This window comes from Coturnix japonica, chromosome 2 (genome assembly GCF_001577835.2).
Source record: "Coturnix japonica isolate 7356 chromosome 2, Coturnix japonica 2.1, whole genome shotgun sequence".
NCBI lineage: Eukaryota > Metazoa > Chordata > Aves > Galliformes > Phasianidae > Coturnix > Coturnix japonica.
The window spans coordinates 39,349,232-39,367,831 of record NC_029517.1 but is presented as its reverse complement, the minus strand read 5'-3'; the positions used below and the strand labels follow the sequence as shown (position 1 = coordinate 39,367,831).

The following is an 18,600-nucleotide window of genomic DNA, read 5'->3' as shown; positions in this document are numbered from 1 at the left end:
AAGAGCAACTTTAACAGCTCTGCCCAATGAGGAGTGAGGAAAAGGATCTATTGCAGCTCAAGCAGCTCCTGAGACAAGCACTGTAAACGTCAGCTAATATCTAACCCAAAGACTTCTTCCAAGCCCTGCCACTGGAACGCTTTTCTTGTAGTTGTTTGATGGGCTGTAGCATTTCTAGCAATTTCTGCTGCTATTTTCTACAAATATTTAAAAGTATTTAAAAATCTATTTAAAGCAATCCTATTCAAAAGAAGCTCCTTAAAGATCCAATAGTTTAAAACGTATTGTTTTTATTTGGAGTAACATATAACATACATATGAACAGAAAAAAAAAATGAATAAGTCCAATGCACCGTAAAGAGGCTGCCAGGTAAATACAAGGTCTTCTCTGAAGACTTTAAACTGTTTCCTAGGGAGGTTACAACAAGAAAGGATGTGGAAGTATCTATAATAACTTATTTCTTAAGAAAGCTGCTCCATAAGCCACTTCCTCATGCCTTTTCAGATTGTCACTCTAACACCAAAAGTATTGGAAAAAGAATCAATCTGTATTCTGATGTTCACATTTGTTTCAAATAAATTCAGGTGAAAAAGCACAGCTCCAACTAGTGTTTGGTTTGTTTTCTTTTCCCTTAGAGTCCATTGCTTCTCCTGTAAAGCACATTTCTCTCGCTCCCTAACGAATAGCCTCTAGCAAAATGTTCCTGGTCACATTTTGCAGAGAGATCAGATATTCAGTGTGAATTAATTCTGTGCCACAGAATCAGCATGCTTCTTTCTTTCTTTCTCCCCTCCTACTTCTTACTGCTACCAATGCAGTTTTCAAAAGCAATGCACTTAAAGGCTACATGAACTGTACTAATACAACCACTCCAGTTTTCACCTCAAAGATATCACTAAAAATCTAATACTTGTTTTTTTTCCCCTCTTCTTAACAAAAATAAACTCCTTTTTTTTTGTAAAGAATTGTCTCACATCTTCAATAAGATGCTGCTTGCTATTTCTCAAGGAATGCTGATGGTTCATTTCAAACATGGCTGCAGAAACTAACAGCTATAAACCATGGGTTTATAAGGAAGTAAGGTAGAAGTTTCAGCATCCTTTTAGTATTAATAGGAAGTTATTTTAAGCACTAGGAGCAGATAGTAAACTATTTTAAACAAAATCTGATAAAAAATAACACCACTCTCCACATTCTTCCTATGTCAGCTTCCGATAGATCAGTCTTCTGGCTCATACCTGAGGATTAACAAAAATAATTAAATCAAAACGGAGTAGAAAATAGCTGAGGAACTTGGTCTCCAAATGAAACATGAAACCCACGTAATGAATTACTCCCACTAGTGGTGCAACCCTGTCAAGATTCAACAAATGCCTAAGGGCACAGACAGTACAATATTATAGTATATAATTTCCAGACTACTTCCTGCTTTTAAAACTGGACAGTTTACTAAATGATAAGACTGAAAGCACCAACAAGAATCTACACACTAATCCCAGAATACAAGCAGAAGTTCTACCTCTGTTCTCTGTTCTCCATCCACATCTACATCTAAGGTACCCATGTTGCCAATGCCCACTTGCCATTTGCAGAAGGATAGTTTTCTACATGATGTAAAGCCAGCACATATCCTTGTTTATCATGTATAAGCCTAACCTTGCTTACATGCTGTGCCATTTATCATTCCCATAAAGATATGTGGAAGAAATAAGACCATGCCAAAGTAGACGGTACATCTCCTATCCGTATCTCAGTGTTGCTGCTGTGGCTTAACTACCACACTCACTGATACTTTGCAGGCACAACTCAATCCCATTCACCTAACACCTATCTAAAAGGACTGGCTTGTCAAAAATCAGGGAACAGCCTACTAGGAACCCAAGGGAAAGTCTGTAATCTGCTTTTAGAGAGAGTTTTATATTTATAAAAGCATATATAGAAGCAGAGTATGGATCTTGTTTGGACCAACTGAACAGCACTTACTTGGAAAGCCTTCTTCGTAGCTCCTTTATCAGTTCATTCTTCTTAGTAAGCATTTCTTTCATGTTGCGGTATGCAGCTGTTTGCTGAAACTTCTTCTCTAATTCCTACATAATAATACCAACATATTAATTACACATTATGGAAAACTGACTAATACATTTTTTTTTTTTAAATGACCTTTTCCTCCTCAAGTTTCAGAACAGTGGTTCTATTCCTTATTCAAATGCAGAAACAGAGACTGGCCTGGGTTGGAAGGGACCTCAAGGATCATGAAGCTCCAACTGCCCCACCGCAGGCAGGGCCACCAACCTCCCTATTTAATACTAGGGCAGGATGCTCAGGGCCCAATCCAACCTGATCCTGAACACCTCCGGGGACAGGGCATCCACAACCTCTCTGGGCAGCTGTTCCAGCACTTCATCACTCTCATAATAAAGAACTTCCCTCTGATATCCAATTTAAATCTTCCCTCCTTCAACTTAAAACCATTTCCCTTTGTCCTGCTGTTTATCTACCCTTTCATGATGGGTAGAAACCAGCTGGTAGATTCAAAAGACTTCAGTGGGAAGGACAAACACAAGTCTCATTTTCTATGGAAATCAGACAAATCTTCTGAAGACTGAGAACACTGTTCTCATTCAAAAATTTCCAGGCAGGCACAGGGGCAATTATTAAATGTTATTTCATTAAAATCATGATGTTCACTCTGGTTTTGCTGTTCTATACATAACATTCCCAATGAAGTAACAAAAATGGGCAGTAAGCAATGAAAATTAAGTTACAAATGATACCCAATAAACTCTGTTGTGTTCTTGTTCACTTATCGATCAGGTAAAAAGTGAGTAAGGAACTTTATATCACAATAAAATGCCAACCTTCTCAGTTGTGGACAGCTGATCCTGAGCCTTAAGCAAGTCATGCTTTGCTGTCACCAAGTCCTCTTCCAGGATTTTTTGGTTTGCAGTAGAATCATTCAAAGTCTTCTCATAGTGACATTTCAAAGCTGCCACTTTATTCTCCAATTCAACGATATCCTTGTTTCCATCAGTCTTCAAAACAAGAATTATTTAAAATATGTTAAATGAAAACGAATACTTGAAGTATCAGATGCAAAATGCCACAGAAAAGGGAATGCCTTAGTTTTTATGAATTACATTTGCTCTGTTCCTGTAAAGCACGACCTAGAAGTGCTATAGTGAGAAAGTCATTTAACAAAGGAAGTTAACTAACAAAGTTGGATAAAGCATTGAATAATTTTTAACTAGGAAAAACTTGTTAATAAATGCATTTTAAAGACAGATGAAATGGCTCCTCTGCTCAGCTGATGTTTCAAGATGTTGTGTTTCCCTTCTTTAGATGTGAGGTGAAACCACACAATGAAGCATCTCACAAGAAGGGAAGGATGGAAGTGTTAAGGACTATGTTATCAGTCAGGTACTGATACTGCACTGTTCAAGAGGAATCTTCACAGCCTGTGAAGCAGCTTTCTTGTTTCCTTCTTAGATGAAACAACCCAAACTCTTCTGGCAATCGGCCCTGGGTAACAAAACATATTCATGTAACTGTTCTGTGGATTCCGTTTTAAAAACCACTCCCAGGTACAAAAGCTAAATTTCGTACTCTCAAAACCACAGGGAGTCAGGATGAGGCTCAACTGCTGGCACCTTAAAAAGAAGAGAAATCTAGAACTAAGGAAGCTCTGCTCCTTTGTATTAAGTGTAAGAAACCAACTGATAATGGTACCTGCACAGAAGAAAGTGAATTCTGAATTTTGAGATCGAGTCCAAGATAAAATATAGCATTTTCTCCAAATAACTAATACATCCATTAATTAAATGAAGTTGTATACATTAGAGCTATATTTCCTAGCTGGTTTCAACCACATACACATGCACACAGAGTGAGAGCTGGACAAAAAAGTGACAGATAAGAAGTAAGTCTGAATATGAAAGCTGCAGGTACTTGGCTGCCCTGACATTCAGGCAAATTCATATTTAACCAGAAAAGCAGGAATAGATTTGCTTCCAATCTTTTAAAACTACAAGTACCATTGCCCAGGATTTAATAAAATCCTTTAGTAGTAAACCTTTAATAATATAAGGCTTAGGGAAACACATAAAGAAAATATATTCAATATATTGATTTATATTATAAATCAAATTCCCTATTAAACAGTATTATTGAATACAGACTTTGAAAGTTACTAGATATAAGTGATAAGTACTAAGAAAAACAAGTACATACCATAAACCAGTTAGTAAGCAAAATAAAAAGAAATGAAGATTAAAATAAGGAAATCAAAGTGGAAATGTTTTATGATACTGAATTTCAAGTCTGTAAATGTAAATACAGCTGGAATTCAAGAGACTCTCAAAACAATGGGATTGAAGTGCTCTAATGTTGCTAAAAGTTTGCACTGAAATGTTTCAGATTTAAGAAACAACTGCAAAATGACACACTTTGGAAAATTCTAATGATCAAAATAAGGGTATGGATAAAAATATAACTTACAAGAGTGCTGACTTTTTAGGCTTTTTTCTGCAGCAAAAAAAATCGCCATGTTTGAATCAACGTTTACACAAAAGGTTAATAACTTCAAGTAGTAAAAAGGTGATCAAAGCTTTGTCACCTGAGCCCTGCTCACTGCCTTTTGTAGCAAAACTCCAACTAATCTTTAGGAATATGGGATCAGGACACATCTGTAAGCTCTTAGGTTTATAAAGTCTGAACTGAGATGAAGTAAGTCTATGTTGATATTGGATGTGATAATGCTTGAATTAGTGCTTTATTGTTGCCATATAAGAGATTAAGTGGGAAGGAACACACAGCTATATTTGTATCTGTTAATACAGGCATCGATCTTAAGAATATGTATTCTGGAATACTATTTTCTGACAGTACCTGGAATGACACTTCTGATTAGAACAACCCGTGGTCTATTTGACACAAAATGTATGTCATAAGATAAACCAGCAGATTGCAGTATCTGCTGACTGACAGAGCAGCACGTGTATGACAATGTTAGCAGGAACACAATACTAGCCTGTAGTTTTCTATCTGCCAGAAAAAGAAACATACCATGCAGACCAACATTTTAGATGCATGAGCAATAGCGTAAAGGAACAGCGACTGGAGTGCAAATCCTAGTTATATTTACCTTTTGATCTCCCTGGATCATCTGCAAATCCTTCAGTGACTTCTCCAGTTTGGATTTTTCATCTAGTGCAGCTGTAGCCTGTAACACATGGAAAATGTAACACCTCGTATATGTGTTTTAATTAAAAACATGAGAATAATATCCATGCAATTCTAATTTAGATTTTGTAAAGATATATCACCAGCAGTAAGCATCCGAGCTTACAGGAAATTTACCTGTGTTTCTATTGTCTTAAGTCTGGTCTTCAATTTTTCATTCTCTTCTTGGAGACAAGCAACTGTCTTTGGGTAAATAAAACAGAAAGAGTTTACAGACTTGTGCTATTTTGAATTTTCCAAATACTTCCAGTAAGAAAATGTGTTTCACTGCATAGGAAAGCAACTGTGCTTGTAAATGCTTATAAAAAAGGCCTTGCTGATAAGGACTACTGATTCGTTTGTAAAGGCTACCTTACAAATTATTGTTTCCTGCCTCTGTCAGCAAAAAATCTAAGTCTCCAGTTCTGCTGTAACCTGCAGGTTCTCTCACTTAAATTTACTCCTTAGTTTACTGAATTGGGATTGGTGCAGTCACTCTCCTGTAAGTATCAAGATTCCCAATATACCAAACTATGCATCTGGACATACAGTTTTCTCTACTGCTATTCACTTGTATTTTGAATCAGTAGGTATGTAAATATTTTGCAGATCATTGCAACCTTTCAGTACCTAAAGGGAGCCTACAAACAGAAGGGGAGTCAATTCTTTACAAGAGTAGATAACAGCAGGACAAGGAGAGAAGATTTAGGTTGGATTTCAGAGGAAAGTTCTTCACTATGAGAGTGGTGAGATGCTGGACTGAATGAAATAGGACTGACTTGCATAGCTAATGTTTGATAACAGAACTGTTTCAGCCAGACTCAAATTTTAATTTACTTCCTTGTTGCAATGTAAGCCTCTTAAAACATAAACTATGTACTGATTTCTACTCATTTCACTAATTAAATTGGAAAATAAGTCATTGAAGAGCCCAAAACATCTTTGTAAAAGGAAGTTCAATACAGTAATACATATGAGAGTCCACCATCACATAATAAACATAAGATGCTTTACAAAATCTATTTTTTAGCATTTTGCTTTACACTCTGGGGTTTATTACAGTGACATCTAAAACAGTGACAGGTGCTTTCCAGAAGTACCTCAACAGTCAGTCAAATACACAGACAAGTCATCAACTACAGATGAATCAAGAGACAAATCCTTACCTTGTTTAGCAGCTCTGACTCTCCTTCATTTATGGGAGCCAGTTTTGGTTTAATGAGCTCTGCATTGGGCTAAACAAATAATAAAGTTTAAACCATTACATCATGCAGGAGGAAGAGAACTATTTGTTTAGTCTGCAAAATAATGCATTCAATTTTCTTTTACAAAACAAATGAATCATCTTTTATTTTATTTCAATTTAATTTTTTAGTGGTACCTTGGCTCTTAAATCACATATTCACTGTTCGGCTAAAGCTGAACACAAATACTGTATGTAGTAAGAAGACATGCAAACTTGAATGTACAAAAGACTACTGATGCCATAACTACCAAAGGACAGAAGAATTCAGAAGAGAGAAAAAATATATTTTATTGTTTGTAAGTAAAAAATTGTATATTCTCAGAGGTTAAAATAATTTTAATTACTATTTTAAGTATTCAAATACAATATCTATTAACCAAATATACACTTAAGCTACAAAACAAGTAAACCACTTTGCCAATCATACAAGATAAGCTAGAGTCACACCTGTATTGCAGGGTTTGGGTGAGGCTGGGACAAAGCCCAGACACTTGCCTGTCCCAGTTTCACCCCAGTCTCCAGGGAAAGAGAACCCAGGAGCAGAGGCTCCAGCACATCCCTGGTCTGGCCGACTCTGGGATCAGGATTATGAGGCATGCCCAGAGTGCACAGAATCTGCAGTCTGGAAACAGCTGAGACAACTCAGTGTGAGCCTTGATGCTGAACTGTAAAATGCTGCTACTTGAAGACTTCTAAGATTACTTTGAACATCTTTTTTACTATTTTAAGCATAAAGAAGCAGTATTAAATCACTGTTTCAAACATCTGCCATGACTCCATATTATTATGAGTGTATTTTAAAATAGAACTCTACCTTCTTGTTTGAAGATGTAAATTCTGACTTTTCAAACTCAGCAACCTGTTCCAACAGTTCTCTTGAAAACAAAAGCAAAGGGAGGCATTTATTTCATAAATGAACCAAACCAGGCTAATGCTTTTTGTTGAACATAAGATCCTTGCGAGAAGTACAGAAGTCCCACGCAGGTGCAATAAATGCAATAGATAATGTCATCTAATGGCATGGAAAATACAGCCTAATATACATTACCTATTCTCCAATTCAGAGATGTCTGTCTGTAACTTAAGGTACCATTTCTCAGCCTGTGAAAAGAGCTGGCGCAGAAGTAAAACATTGGTGTATGTTGTATTTATGAGCTCGGACTCCACTTCACTGTGTACAATGGTCTGCAGCCCATCCAGCATGTCTGACACTTCATCAACTGTGAAGGTCTCCTCAACAAGCCTGAAAAGAGAAGTCAAGGTAAGTTACCCCTGACAAAGATATTGATTTTGCACTGTTATGAGACCTCACAACATTAGATATCACTTGTATATAATGCAATGTCCTTCTGAAGATGTCCACTGTCAGCAGTTATTAATAACATTAGTAGCTGGCTGTTGTCTTTATATTTTCTGTTGGTAACACTAAAATCATAAATGCTACTTCCTCACAGTCTCACATGAAATGCACACACCAGAAGTAAGGTATAAGGAAATGTCAAACTACAGGTGTTCATTTCTAAGAATTCGTACAACTGAGTTTTTAAAAGACTTGATTTTTGACATTTGGAAAAATTATTGTGCTCTCCTTCATAGAATCATAGAACCATAGAATCATTGAATGGCTCAAATTGGAAGAGACCTCAAGAATCAATCTATCTCCAAATGCCCTGCCACAATCTCCATATCTAATACTAGGACAGGCTGCCCAGGCCCCATCCAACCTGGCCTTGAACACCTCCAGGGTTGGGGCATCCACAGTCTCTCTGGGCAGCCTGTTCCAGAACCTCACCTCTCTCTTGGTAAAGAACTTCCCCCTGACATCCAACCTCAATCCTCCCTGCTTTAACTTAAAACCATTAATGCATTCCTTCATCAATAAGAACATACAAATGTAAGGGAAGAAAAGCCATCTCATAGAGTATTTCAACCTATGGTTGTTTCCAATAGAGTTGGTACTATTTGCACTCCTTCCATCTTATCACACAACACAGACCCCCTGGTACCTGCTGTCCTTAAGGTCCTGGAAGCACGAATCCACTGTTTTGAGACACAGGCCACGCTTGAAACGAGCAAAACGCATATAGTTAATGGCTTCATTCTGGTGGTGCTCGTTAAGGCCCAACTCTGCCTGCGGATAAGGATGCAAGCATTCAGATAATGTACACTGAAATAAGTAGAAAGGAATGTAAGTATTGCCAAGAGTTGCCTTTCAGAGGGTTATAATATTAACTAACTAGTATGTTAAAATATAACCGTATTTCCACATATGTAATCAGATAAGCTCTCTCCTTTAAAGGCATCAGCACCCGAAGGAAGCACACATAAAAGAGGGATAAGAGGAGCCAGAGGAGAAAGGCAGTAAGGGATGAGAACCATAAGGCCTCTGTGGAGAGGAAGCTCTGGGATAAGCCCATCCTCGAACTGCATGTACAGGTCTGTAACTGGACAACGTAACTTTCAGGGCTGGAAATGGAGCACAGAGCCCGAGAGCAAAGGCAGTGCGGGGTGACAAAGCAAGCTCTGCGGTCGGTCATCCATCCAGCCTTTCATCCAGCCATAGCTCCGAGTCCCGCGGCAGCCCCGCAGCCCTGCACTCACCATGGCGACGCGGCGGCCGAGGAGGCGGTTGTAGCGGTTGGAACCACAGGCCGGCCGTTGCCATGGAGGACGAAGCCTCGCGAGCGCCTTCGCCGCTGTCCGATTGGCTGCGGCCCGTGTACCTCACGAGCGCCAGCCGCCCCCCGGCGCTGTCTCCTTAGCGTCACTGTGCTGCGCCCATAGGGATGTTCTGCTGTAGTTTTGGGGGGGGTTTATTCCCCCAGATGTTCTGCTGTAGTTTTTTGGGGGGTCAGGTTGGATATGAGGAAGAATTTCTCCTCAGAGGGAGCGGTGCTGCAGTGGCACAGGCTGCACAGGGAGGTGGTGCAGGCACTGTCCCTGGAGATGCCCAAGACCCTGGCACTGAGGGATGTCACAGTGAATAACTGCCACAAGATTAGTAACTCTTAAGTATGGATTAACAGCTCTTTTAAGAAAGAACCCCAAACTGTCAAGGAACTTGATAATGTTGTGTTGGACAGATGCATACGTGGTGGTTGTTGCTTACTAAAACTGAAACCTGGACACTCCTAAAATCTTTGCTTTACTTGCTTTCCACAAAATAAACACGAAACCAAAGTGGCAAACAGAAATCGTGTTGATGATGATCATTACAACCAGGTGGAAGACACAGTGATGAAATAAATGTTCTTCACAACTCCGTTCTGTACCTGTGATGGCACAGGATGCCAAATTCAATTCCACTCCCAGGTGAAAACATTCAGTAAAACTCTATGCATGTATTCCAAAAGTATGTTGACAAAGAATGGCAACAAGTGTACATCCAGCATCCTAAGGAGGGTTCATATCTTGGCCCAGTCTTACCTGGCTCTTCTGTTTTTCTCCTGCAATCTGCTGGGTAAATTTTGCACAGTGAAGGATATATATGGACATGAGTAGATCCACACATAGATGCACCTGGGAAGCTACACTGCTGTCCCCAGAGTTCCTGGGGACTCAAGAAGCAAAAGCCTGTTTCTTTAGCTCACTGTGGTACATGTGAAGATGCTGCTGAGGGAGAACATTTTGGAAAGGTTTCTATGTTGTCAAGCAAAATGCTCATTTTATATGCTGGGTGTCTGCTGGATGGTGTGAATATAGCAAATGTCACTTCATCCATAAATGGGGCTCTTCCTCCCCTCTCCCCACTTCTCTCTTGCAACAGAAAGAGTTTCACAAGCTTTTTATCTCACAACCACACTGTGGCTTAATGAGCAGGTGAAGGATGCAGTTGAATCTGTGATGAACTGCAAAATGAGCTGGCCCTACAGCCAATGCAGCCACAGATGTTAACTTTACTTTCAGTATTGTTCACTCCTTTTATCTGGGAGTTCACAATTGCTTTTTTCAGTGGGTAAATAAGGTGATGACCTCTCATAAAAGTTACACTACAAATAGGAAGAGAATCTATTATTTGTGGTGATCTGGGTTACAGCATCTGGCTCTCAGAAAAAGAATGAATAGAGCTGGAAACAAGCAACCAACGGTGGGAGAAGTGTGGTGCTGATGCCACCACATACCTGCACCTAGAGATTCAGCTGACATGGAGGCAGACTCATAGGATGGTTTGTATTGGAAGGGATATTTAAAGACCATGTAATTCCTTGCACTCACAGTGCTAAATACTTTACTGACATTTTCTGGTGTTCTACTTTTTTAATGTTTGGGGTTCAAAAGCTTGTGGCTGTATTTCAGAAGACAACTTGTCCCAGAGAACTATATGAGCTCCTGCCAATTTAAGAATCATGCAATCTGAGCATTACTGTGGGGCACACGAGGTCCATCAGCAGGTGAGTATTTCACAGTGTAACAGGGCTATCAGAGTTAGGACAAAGCCCCTTCAGGTACACCTGACCTACTACACATTCCAGAGTCTTGCATGATGGCTGAATGTAATGGTGTAGCACCAAAGGAAGCCAAAGACTTGTACGTTGTCCCAGTGAAAGTAATTCTCTAAGGAAGGGGAAAGAAAAAAATCAACACAAATTAGCATTTTGACGTGCTCTCTTCCCTGATAAGAGATCTTAAACAGCTGTGAGTGTGGAGAATCTACCTCATAATTCTGGTTATTCTGATCCCTAACTGCATCAAGGCGCTGATGTGCTGAGGGCCACAGCATCCAATGGCAAGGTGTGTTGGCAGTCGCAGTTGTTCTTCTTGGCCTCCACACATGGACTTTTCTGAGATTTGACCTGTTTTTTTTCCAGCTGAAGGCTATCTTATTCCTTGTTGACATTATAGCGGTCCAAGCTACTAAAAACTAAAAAGAAATGCTTCTTGGGGGTTAAAAGTTTAGGCAGAGGCAGAGGAGTGCAGTTCTGAGTAAGTGTTGAGAAAGTGGTGACAACCAAAGTGACTCATCAAGTGGCTTTTGAACTCAGTTCTCAGCCAAGGAGTCTCATGTTTCTACGTTATGCGTAGATAGAAAGAAGGTAGAGACTTTTTGGACATGGTACAGGTTGCTTTACACAGAAAGTCACAGAAAGGCAGCCTGCACTTCCACCTGCAACTGGGTTAGTGAGGAAAGTGGTGAAAACAGGATGCATCCTCGAGAAAAAAACCCAAAGAGGCAGGTCATAAACATGTCAAAATTTATGTCTAACTCACAAACAAGTCTGATCGTTTTAATTACTCTGTGCACATGGTGGAGGTCAGCAGCAGGCATGAGCTGTATGGGAAGCTCTGGACACGGCACAGCTGCTGGCTGGAGGACATCTATCTCACCAAGAGCCAATTTCAGACACCTAAGCAGACCAAGCAGGGCACGGCGCAAAATCAGTATATTTTTCCAGAGAGGTGTGTGTATTTCAGTTCGGATTCAGTGTGAGCACAGCACAGGTTTGGCTGTGAAAAATGAAACTTTGAGGTCAGCCCCAGAACAGGGTGTAACCCCAAGGTATGTTCTATTTCTGCAACATCTTTCCAGCACTGATGAGCGTATAAAGCAGAGCACATCTCTGTCACTACTGTGCGGGATAAACAGGGAGTTAAAAGATCTCTACCATGTTGTGTCTTCAATTAAACACCTTGGAGTCAGAAAGAAGATGTAAGAAATGCTAGTGGCCTTTATTTCCAACTTATGTTCAACAAAAATTCAGCAATTCAAGTTCTTTTGGCAGGAGTTTGGCAACATGTTTGTGAGAAAAGCAGGGGTTCTCAAGTTCATAATGATATGAGTTGAAGGGCAATCATGGGTTTCGCTCTGAAGCACATTATGTGTGGACAGCACTAAGAGTGGGTATGAACAGGGTATGCGATTCGGCAGATATGAGGCAAGATGTGTAATGTTCAAGCGAGTATGGCCCGGGTTCCACTGTTGTGGTCAAAAATGTCACGTTTGCAATGACAATAAATGGGGTGTGGCAGGAAAAAAAATAACCAACAGAATTAACAACAGTCCATGCTCTGGTCCTTGAGATTTAAGATTTTTGCCCTGGTTCTGTTTGCTTTTCTGAGGGGTTTCATCTCCCAGATACAAACCAGCCGAGCACTTCGCCTGATTTTAAGGCACATACTGTATCCCTGTGCTTGCCCTCTTCCTTCTAGTGATGGAAGAACACTGGGGTAGGTTTTGCTATTGAGTGGAAGGCATCAGCAGCACTGGGTCATTCCCTGTGGCCGCACTTGGCCCTGAGGCCACAATGATGGTAGTGCAGATGGATGGTACCAATAACAGCTGAGTTCAGTCCAGAGTCTTTCCCAGTTGTTGCTGTTCTCTTAATTACTGGCTGGTAATTAAAGCTGGACCTGAATGGCATTGTGGAAATTTTGCTGAGGAAGAGTAGAACCAGCATCAGCCGTACAGCAGTTCAGAAAAGATCGGGGTGTTTGGGCTTCCTATAGAGAAGGGAACTTAAATGTGATTTGCATGCCAGCTTGCAGAGAAGAAGACACACAGTGTGCAGGTTCATGCATTTATCCACCACTTATTCCTTCTCTCCTCTTCACAATTTCTGCTGCGCTCTCCCACGAAGTGTGCCACCAGCAAAAGGATCCCACTGTTAATTGCAGTCCTGCTCTATGCTTCCCTGGTTTCATGAGGTGACTCTGCACCCTCCTGCACACACCAGGCCACCCTGATGCATTAGACACAAGCTCTGGATCCACTCAGGTGCCACTGGCAAGCAGCACTAAATCACTGAGCATCTGAGGCCAAGGGCTGACACGGAGGGAGAAGAATGTGTCCCCGGGCACACTGGTGGCTCCCTGGGTGACCCCATTCTTGTTTGGGGATTTTTTTCTTCACAGTGAATGTTCTTTTCATTGGGATGCGACTGTGCTGGCATCAACCCCTGTTTTGTCCTGTGCTGGCTGGAAATCACGATAATAGAGTCATCTCCCCTTTGTTATTGAAGGAGCTTACCAGAAAGGTCAACAACAACAAAAAAATATAAATTTCAAAAAAAACACCAAACCCATCTGTGTTTGAGCCGCCTAAACCATGCAAACCACAGAGAGAACAGCCGCTCACAGGTCTGATTGGGCCTGGATCCAGGAGCACACACCCAACACAGCCTACAAAGCCTGGGGCTCAGCCTGCTGCGCAGAGCAGGGCGTGCAGCGGTGCGGCCAACCTCCCCACAGCGTCCACCGGTGAGTGCCCCACTTTCAGCCAACTCGCTTTCCTCAGTGGACAGGAATCTATGTTACAAATGGGATCTTTAATTTCGAAAAGTAGCCACTGACCTCGTCAAGTTAGGATGGCAAATTTCTATTGCAATGAAGATGAGTAGGAGATAACGCGGTTATTTTGCAGTGCTCCCAGAGTGACCCCAACCAACCATCTCTGGCAGCTGATGCTAGAGCAACATTTTGGAAGCAAGACCTGGGGATGGCATCTTGCTCCCTGCACTCACCATTGCACAGTGAGCACTGAGAGTTTAATTCTTGAGGTCTGGCTTGGTCATGGGGGGTTTTGGTGAAATCTCCCAGTTCTGCAAGGAGATTTTGACATGCTGAGGAACTCTGAAGCCTGCAGCGAGTAGGTGATCACTGCAGGAGAAATTCAAGTGCTAGCTGTAGCATCTGAATGGTCATTATGCCCCAAACCAAATGACTGCTACTATTAATATAACCTCTAGCAAGCACAGCGGCAAAACCCCAGTGTGAGGCCACTGCTGTGGTTAGCACAGTGTTTCTTCTGCCTTGAAGCTGACTTTGCAATGCTTTGCTTCTCAGACCATACAAGCCCAGCTCAATTTCCCACAGCCTCTACATTTTCTATAATGTGAGTGAGCCTGTGGGCTGCAACACGGTTGGAGCCAGGTGGGGATGGGAACGGGATGGGGATGAGGGCTTTGCCATGTGCGATAGGGATGTGAACATTGTCAACCAGTTAATGCAGCACTGCCCACCTTCACTCGCATGTACACAGCTACAGCTGGCCTTTATTTCTATGTCTTTAATATTTAAATGTATGTGCTACACAGATGCGTTTCTCTTCAGCCTGTTTATGCTGGGCAGCACACAACCATCATGACTGGAGGTGACCTGCTCGCTGCATCAGCTCCTGCCCCAGTTAACACTGGGGATGGTACTTTTGGATGGTGCATGGGAGAAACCCATGGGAAAGCACCTGAATGTGAGCTGTTCCCCAGGGAAAGCCTGAGCACAGTGGTGGCCATGTGACCCAGCTCATCTGACTTTTGTGATGGCAGCGTGACTCCTGTACAAAGCAATCTGCAGCAGAAAACAGGCTTCCTAATGTCTGGGGGCATAACAAGCTGCTGTGAGGGGCTCAGCAAGGTGCACGGCAGCCCACAGATAGGAGATGCTGCAGGCAGAGTGGAGGGGATGCAAATGGTTTAGCACTGCAAGCCACCCCTGAAGGCAGGTGCTTTTCCTTGCTGGTTGCTAGACAATTTGTGAGAGACATGGTAATTTTTCTCATGAAGTTACGGTGCTTTCAGATGGCTTTCTTTTTGATGTACGTACAGGGGACTGTACATCTTATTAAAAATGAAATCACACTGACCCTACTAAGGCAAAGGGTGTAATTAGCACAGCAGCAGACTGAAGACTTAATTTACCCCGAGTTTAATTTTTCCTTCACTAAGGATCTTTTCTGCCCATCTATTAGCAAAATGGAAACATCTCAGAGACGTTGGTTTCTGCTTGGTTTGCTCATCTATCAGATAGACACATCTAAAAGGGTTAAAAAGCTTCAGTTCAGAAAGCCTAGCTGAGAATCCTGCTGAGGTGTACATTAAAATAATGAAGAGTCACAGTCCTATTTCAGTGGCCATTTCAAATCAGTTGTTTTGCTCCTATCTTTTCCCTCCAGGCTGCAATATCTCCTTCAAGACAAGGGAAAACTGGGTAAAGATGGCACTTGCAAGCACAGTGAGTACATACAAATGTTGTTATGTAATCTCATTTTTTCCTTCCCCCACCATCAGTTTTCTCCTCCCAAGAGCCAGTTGTGTTTCCCCGCCATAGCAGTGATACAAAGTTTCTTCCCCATGTCTCTCCAAGTCTGGATTTTTTATGTATTTGAACCTTCTCCTGGGAGTGGGTGCATTTCAAGCCATCTGAAACTCACTGTTTTACTGGTGGCCTTTCCCAGCTAAGGTTGGAGATGCTGGGGATCTTAAGCTACATCTGGTGAATTTATGCTCTCCTGGGCCACTTCAGTGTGAATTTACGCAGTGTCCCACCGCAGGTTCCCCACCCTGGCAGGACCAGCCTGGATTACTACAGGAATGACAGCACAGGGATGTCCATCACTGGGAGCCCCGCCAACGACACAGAGCTGATGTGTGACAGGAGGCAGGTCTGGCAGTTTGCTCGTGCCTTCTTGCCCACGTTTTTCTGGCTCATCTTCTTTGTGGGCACAGTGGGAAATGCCTTGGTTGTTCTCATCTACTGCAAATACCGCTTCAGGAGGAGCATGATGGACCGCTACCTGCTGCACTTGGCTGTTGCAGATCTGCTCCTCCTTTTTACCCTCCCTTTCTGGGCCACGGCTGCCTCCAGTGGATGGATCTTCAGAAATTTCATGTGCAAAGTCGTCAATAGCATGTACAAGATCAACTTCTACAGCTGCATCTTGTTTCTAACATGCATCAGTTTTGACAGGTACATCACCATTGTTCAAGCAACAAAAGCTAAATCTTCCAAGAAAAGGCGGATCCTGCGCAGCAAACTCGTGTGCATGGCTGTCTGGCTGGCATCTGTCAGCCTGTGCCTCCCTGAGATCATGTACAGCCAGAGCAAGCAGATCGGTGCTGTGACGGTCTGCAAAATGACGTACCTGCCCAACGTTGGCATGGCCTTCAGAGTTGCCGTCCTGGCTCTGAAAGTCACTATAGGCTTCTTCCTCCTGCTTCTGGTCATGGTTATTTGCTACACCCTGATCATCCACACCCTCCTCCAAGCCAAAAGATGCCAAAAGCAGAAGTCATTAAAGATCATCATCATGATCATCACTGCCTTTCTCCTCTCTCAGTGCCCATACAACATTGTTTTGCTGATCAAGACCATCAACATGTACACCGGGGCGGTGTACAGCTGCCAGACCATCAACGGGCTAGACACTGGTCTGCAGGTCACCCAGAGCATCGCCTTCCTCCACAGCTGCCTCAACCCCTTCCTCTATGTCTTTGCCGGGGAGCGCTTCAGGATGGCACTGGCCAGGATGGTGCAGAGCACTGGCTGCTACTGGCTTGGAGGCCAGGAGCAGTGCTCCTCCTTGGGTGACAGCCAGGACCACAGCTCCAACTGGTCCTTTGCCATGCTGGGGCGGCGGCGGGTGAGGAACTCACTCACCCTCAGCACCCATTTGGCCTCCTCTGTTGTTCCTGCCTCGTCCCAAATCCTTGTGTAAGCCAGTGTCTCCTGAGGGGTATCTAGTATGTCCTTTCAGACGTCGTTCCTGCACCCTGAAGATTGCCTTGGAGGAGGGCTGGCCTCCGTGGTTGTGTCCAGGACTAAGCAGGGACACTGAGGGCCCTACATGTGCCTTCTTTGTGCCCTGCCAAGCCAGACCAGGCCTCGCTCACGTAGGGAAGTGAAACCTTCAGCACCATGCAGCAAAATGGAGCCAGGCATGTTGTGAGCCAAGCTGATGAAGGATAAGAGCTATCTCTGAGGCAGCTCTTAGAACCCATCCATGGCTCAAAACACAGCCCAAACAGCAAACCTCTCAGGAAAGCCATGAGCAGCATGCAAGGATGAACCATCTTCCCATCCATGGGGAGCAGTGAGAAGGAGCTGGGCCCTTGCTGCAGGCCAGCTCCACGATAACTCAATTTTTGGCCATTGCCTGGTTTCAGAAAGTGAAGGCTGTTCCCTGCACACATGGACACAATGCTGCTTTGTGGGACAGGCAAAGGAAAGCTAATATTCTGTACTCACTACAGAATTAAATCCTTCTCCTGTATTTTAGCTCTTTGATGTAAGAATTCAAGGCCATTGGATGCTCTGAGTTTTCTGTCCCTGAGCACTCAAACCCCAAACCGACGATTCAACAAACCATCAATTATGAGCTGGTACCTTTGCAATGACGACAAAAGACGTTTAACCCAGAACTGATGAGACAGAGAGTCGTAAGACCTCAAACCCATCGTTAGCAACATTTTGGTTGAGATGCTCCTCCTGGGGCTGGTGGGGTACAAGGTGCGTGTAGGTGGGAGCTGCAGCAAGCCTAAGTTTCTTGGGAACTGGGAAGGGCCGACATTGGCACCAGAAGAGCATGGGAGCTCTGCGGTACCACAAGGCTCCCAGCAATCCCAATTCCCACCCCCGGCACCGCTGAGTTTATGCTGCTTGTTTTAGTGCTCAGGAGGCTTTCTTGTAAATAACCAATTTTAATCATCTGCTTTGGCATTAGGTGACTATCAGTCATTAAAGCATCTTGGTAAACACCGCTTTTCTGCAAGGCTTGGCACTGCTTTCCTAACTAACACAGTAAATCTGGGGATCTACTTTGATATACATTTTTTGAGGGCTTTTTACCGTTTTTCTTTTTTTTCCTTAGAGAAATAAATGCTGAAAGAGATGTGCATTTTTTCCTGTATGTGTAAAGGCGGCATTTGTGATTTGCGTGGAGCTCAAATGGAGAAGAAGCTGAAATTCCCTTCAGTAAAGCACTGTCACGTACACCTGGGGATGGACTGGTGATGTCTTTGCCTACAAGCCTGCTCCATCTTTATGTCCATACCCCCGATCTGTTTCCTCCCGTGTCTGAGGAAAAGCAGCCACCCTATGTTTGCAATTTCCAGTAACTGACAGCAGACACACGGCAAACACTGAAGTACCCACTCGCCCAAATGGGGGGCAATGGCATGGGGACATCCATGCTCCTGCCCAGCACTGCCCCAGGAGCTGCCCTGCCCTGGGAGGTCTGCGCACAGGGTGAGCGGTAAAGACAGCAGGTGTCCCTGAGTTGTCTCCATCAGATGTCACACAGGAGCAACACACAAACCACCTCAGCTTCATAGAATCATAGAATCATAGAATCACCAAGGTTGGAAAAGACCTAAAAGATCATCCAGTCCAACCGTTCACCTGTTACTAATAGCTCCCACTAAACCAT

General features: G+C 42.9%; 2 protein-coding genes across 2 annotated transcripts; one reads left to right on the top strand and one right to left on the bottom strand.

Annotated features, from left to right (window-relative positions):
* Positions 1-273: 273 nt before the first annotated feature.
* On the bottom strand, positions 274-9,192 carry LZTFL1 (leucine zipper transcription factor like 1). Its single transcript, XM_015854154.1, has 10 exons — positions 9,066-9,192; positions 8,471-8,595; positions 7,513-7,707; positions 7,279-7,339; positions 6,385-6,453; positions 5,357-5,422; positions 5,142-5,219; positions 2,860-3,033; positions 1,985-2,088; positions 274-1,239 (listed from the first exon to the last, which is right to left on the bottom strand). The coding sequence occupies exons 1-10, from the start codon at positions 9,066-9,068 to the stop codon at positions 1,221-1,223; spliced, it is 894 nt and encodes a 297-aa protein (XP_015709640.1). The 5' UTR covers positions 9,069-9,192; the 3' UTR covers positions 274-1,220.
* A 4,314-nt stretch (positions 9,193-13,506) lies between these two features.
* On the top strand, positions 13,507-18,325 carry CCR9 (C-C motif chemokine receptor 9). The gene is made up of 2 exons (XM_015854093.2): positions 13,507-13,658; positions 15,699-18,325. The coding sequence occupies exons 1-2, from the start codon at positions 13,507-13,509 to the stop codon at positions 16,888-16,890; spliced, it is 1,344 nt and encodes a 447-aa protein (XP_015709579.2). The 3' UTR covers positions 16,891-18,325.
* The last annotated feature ends 275 nt before the right edge of the window (positions 18,326-18,600 follow it).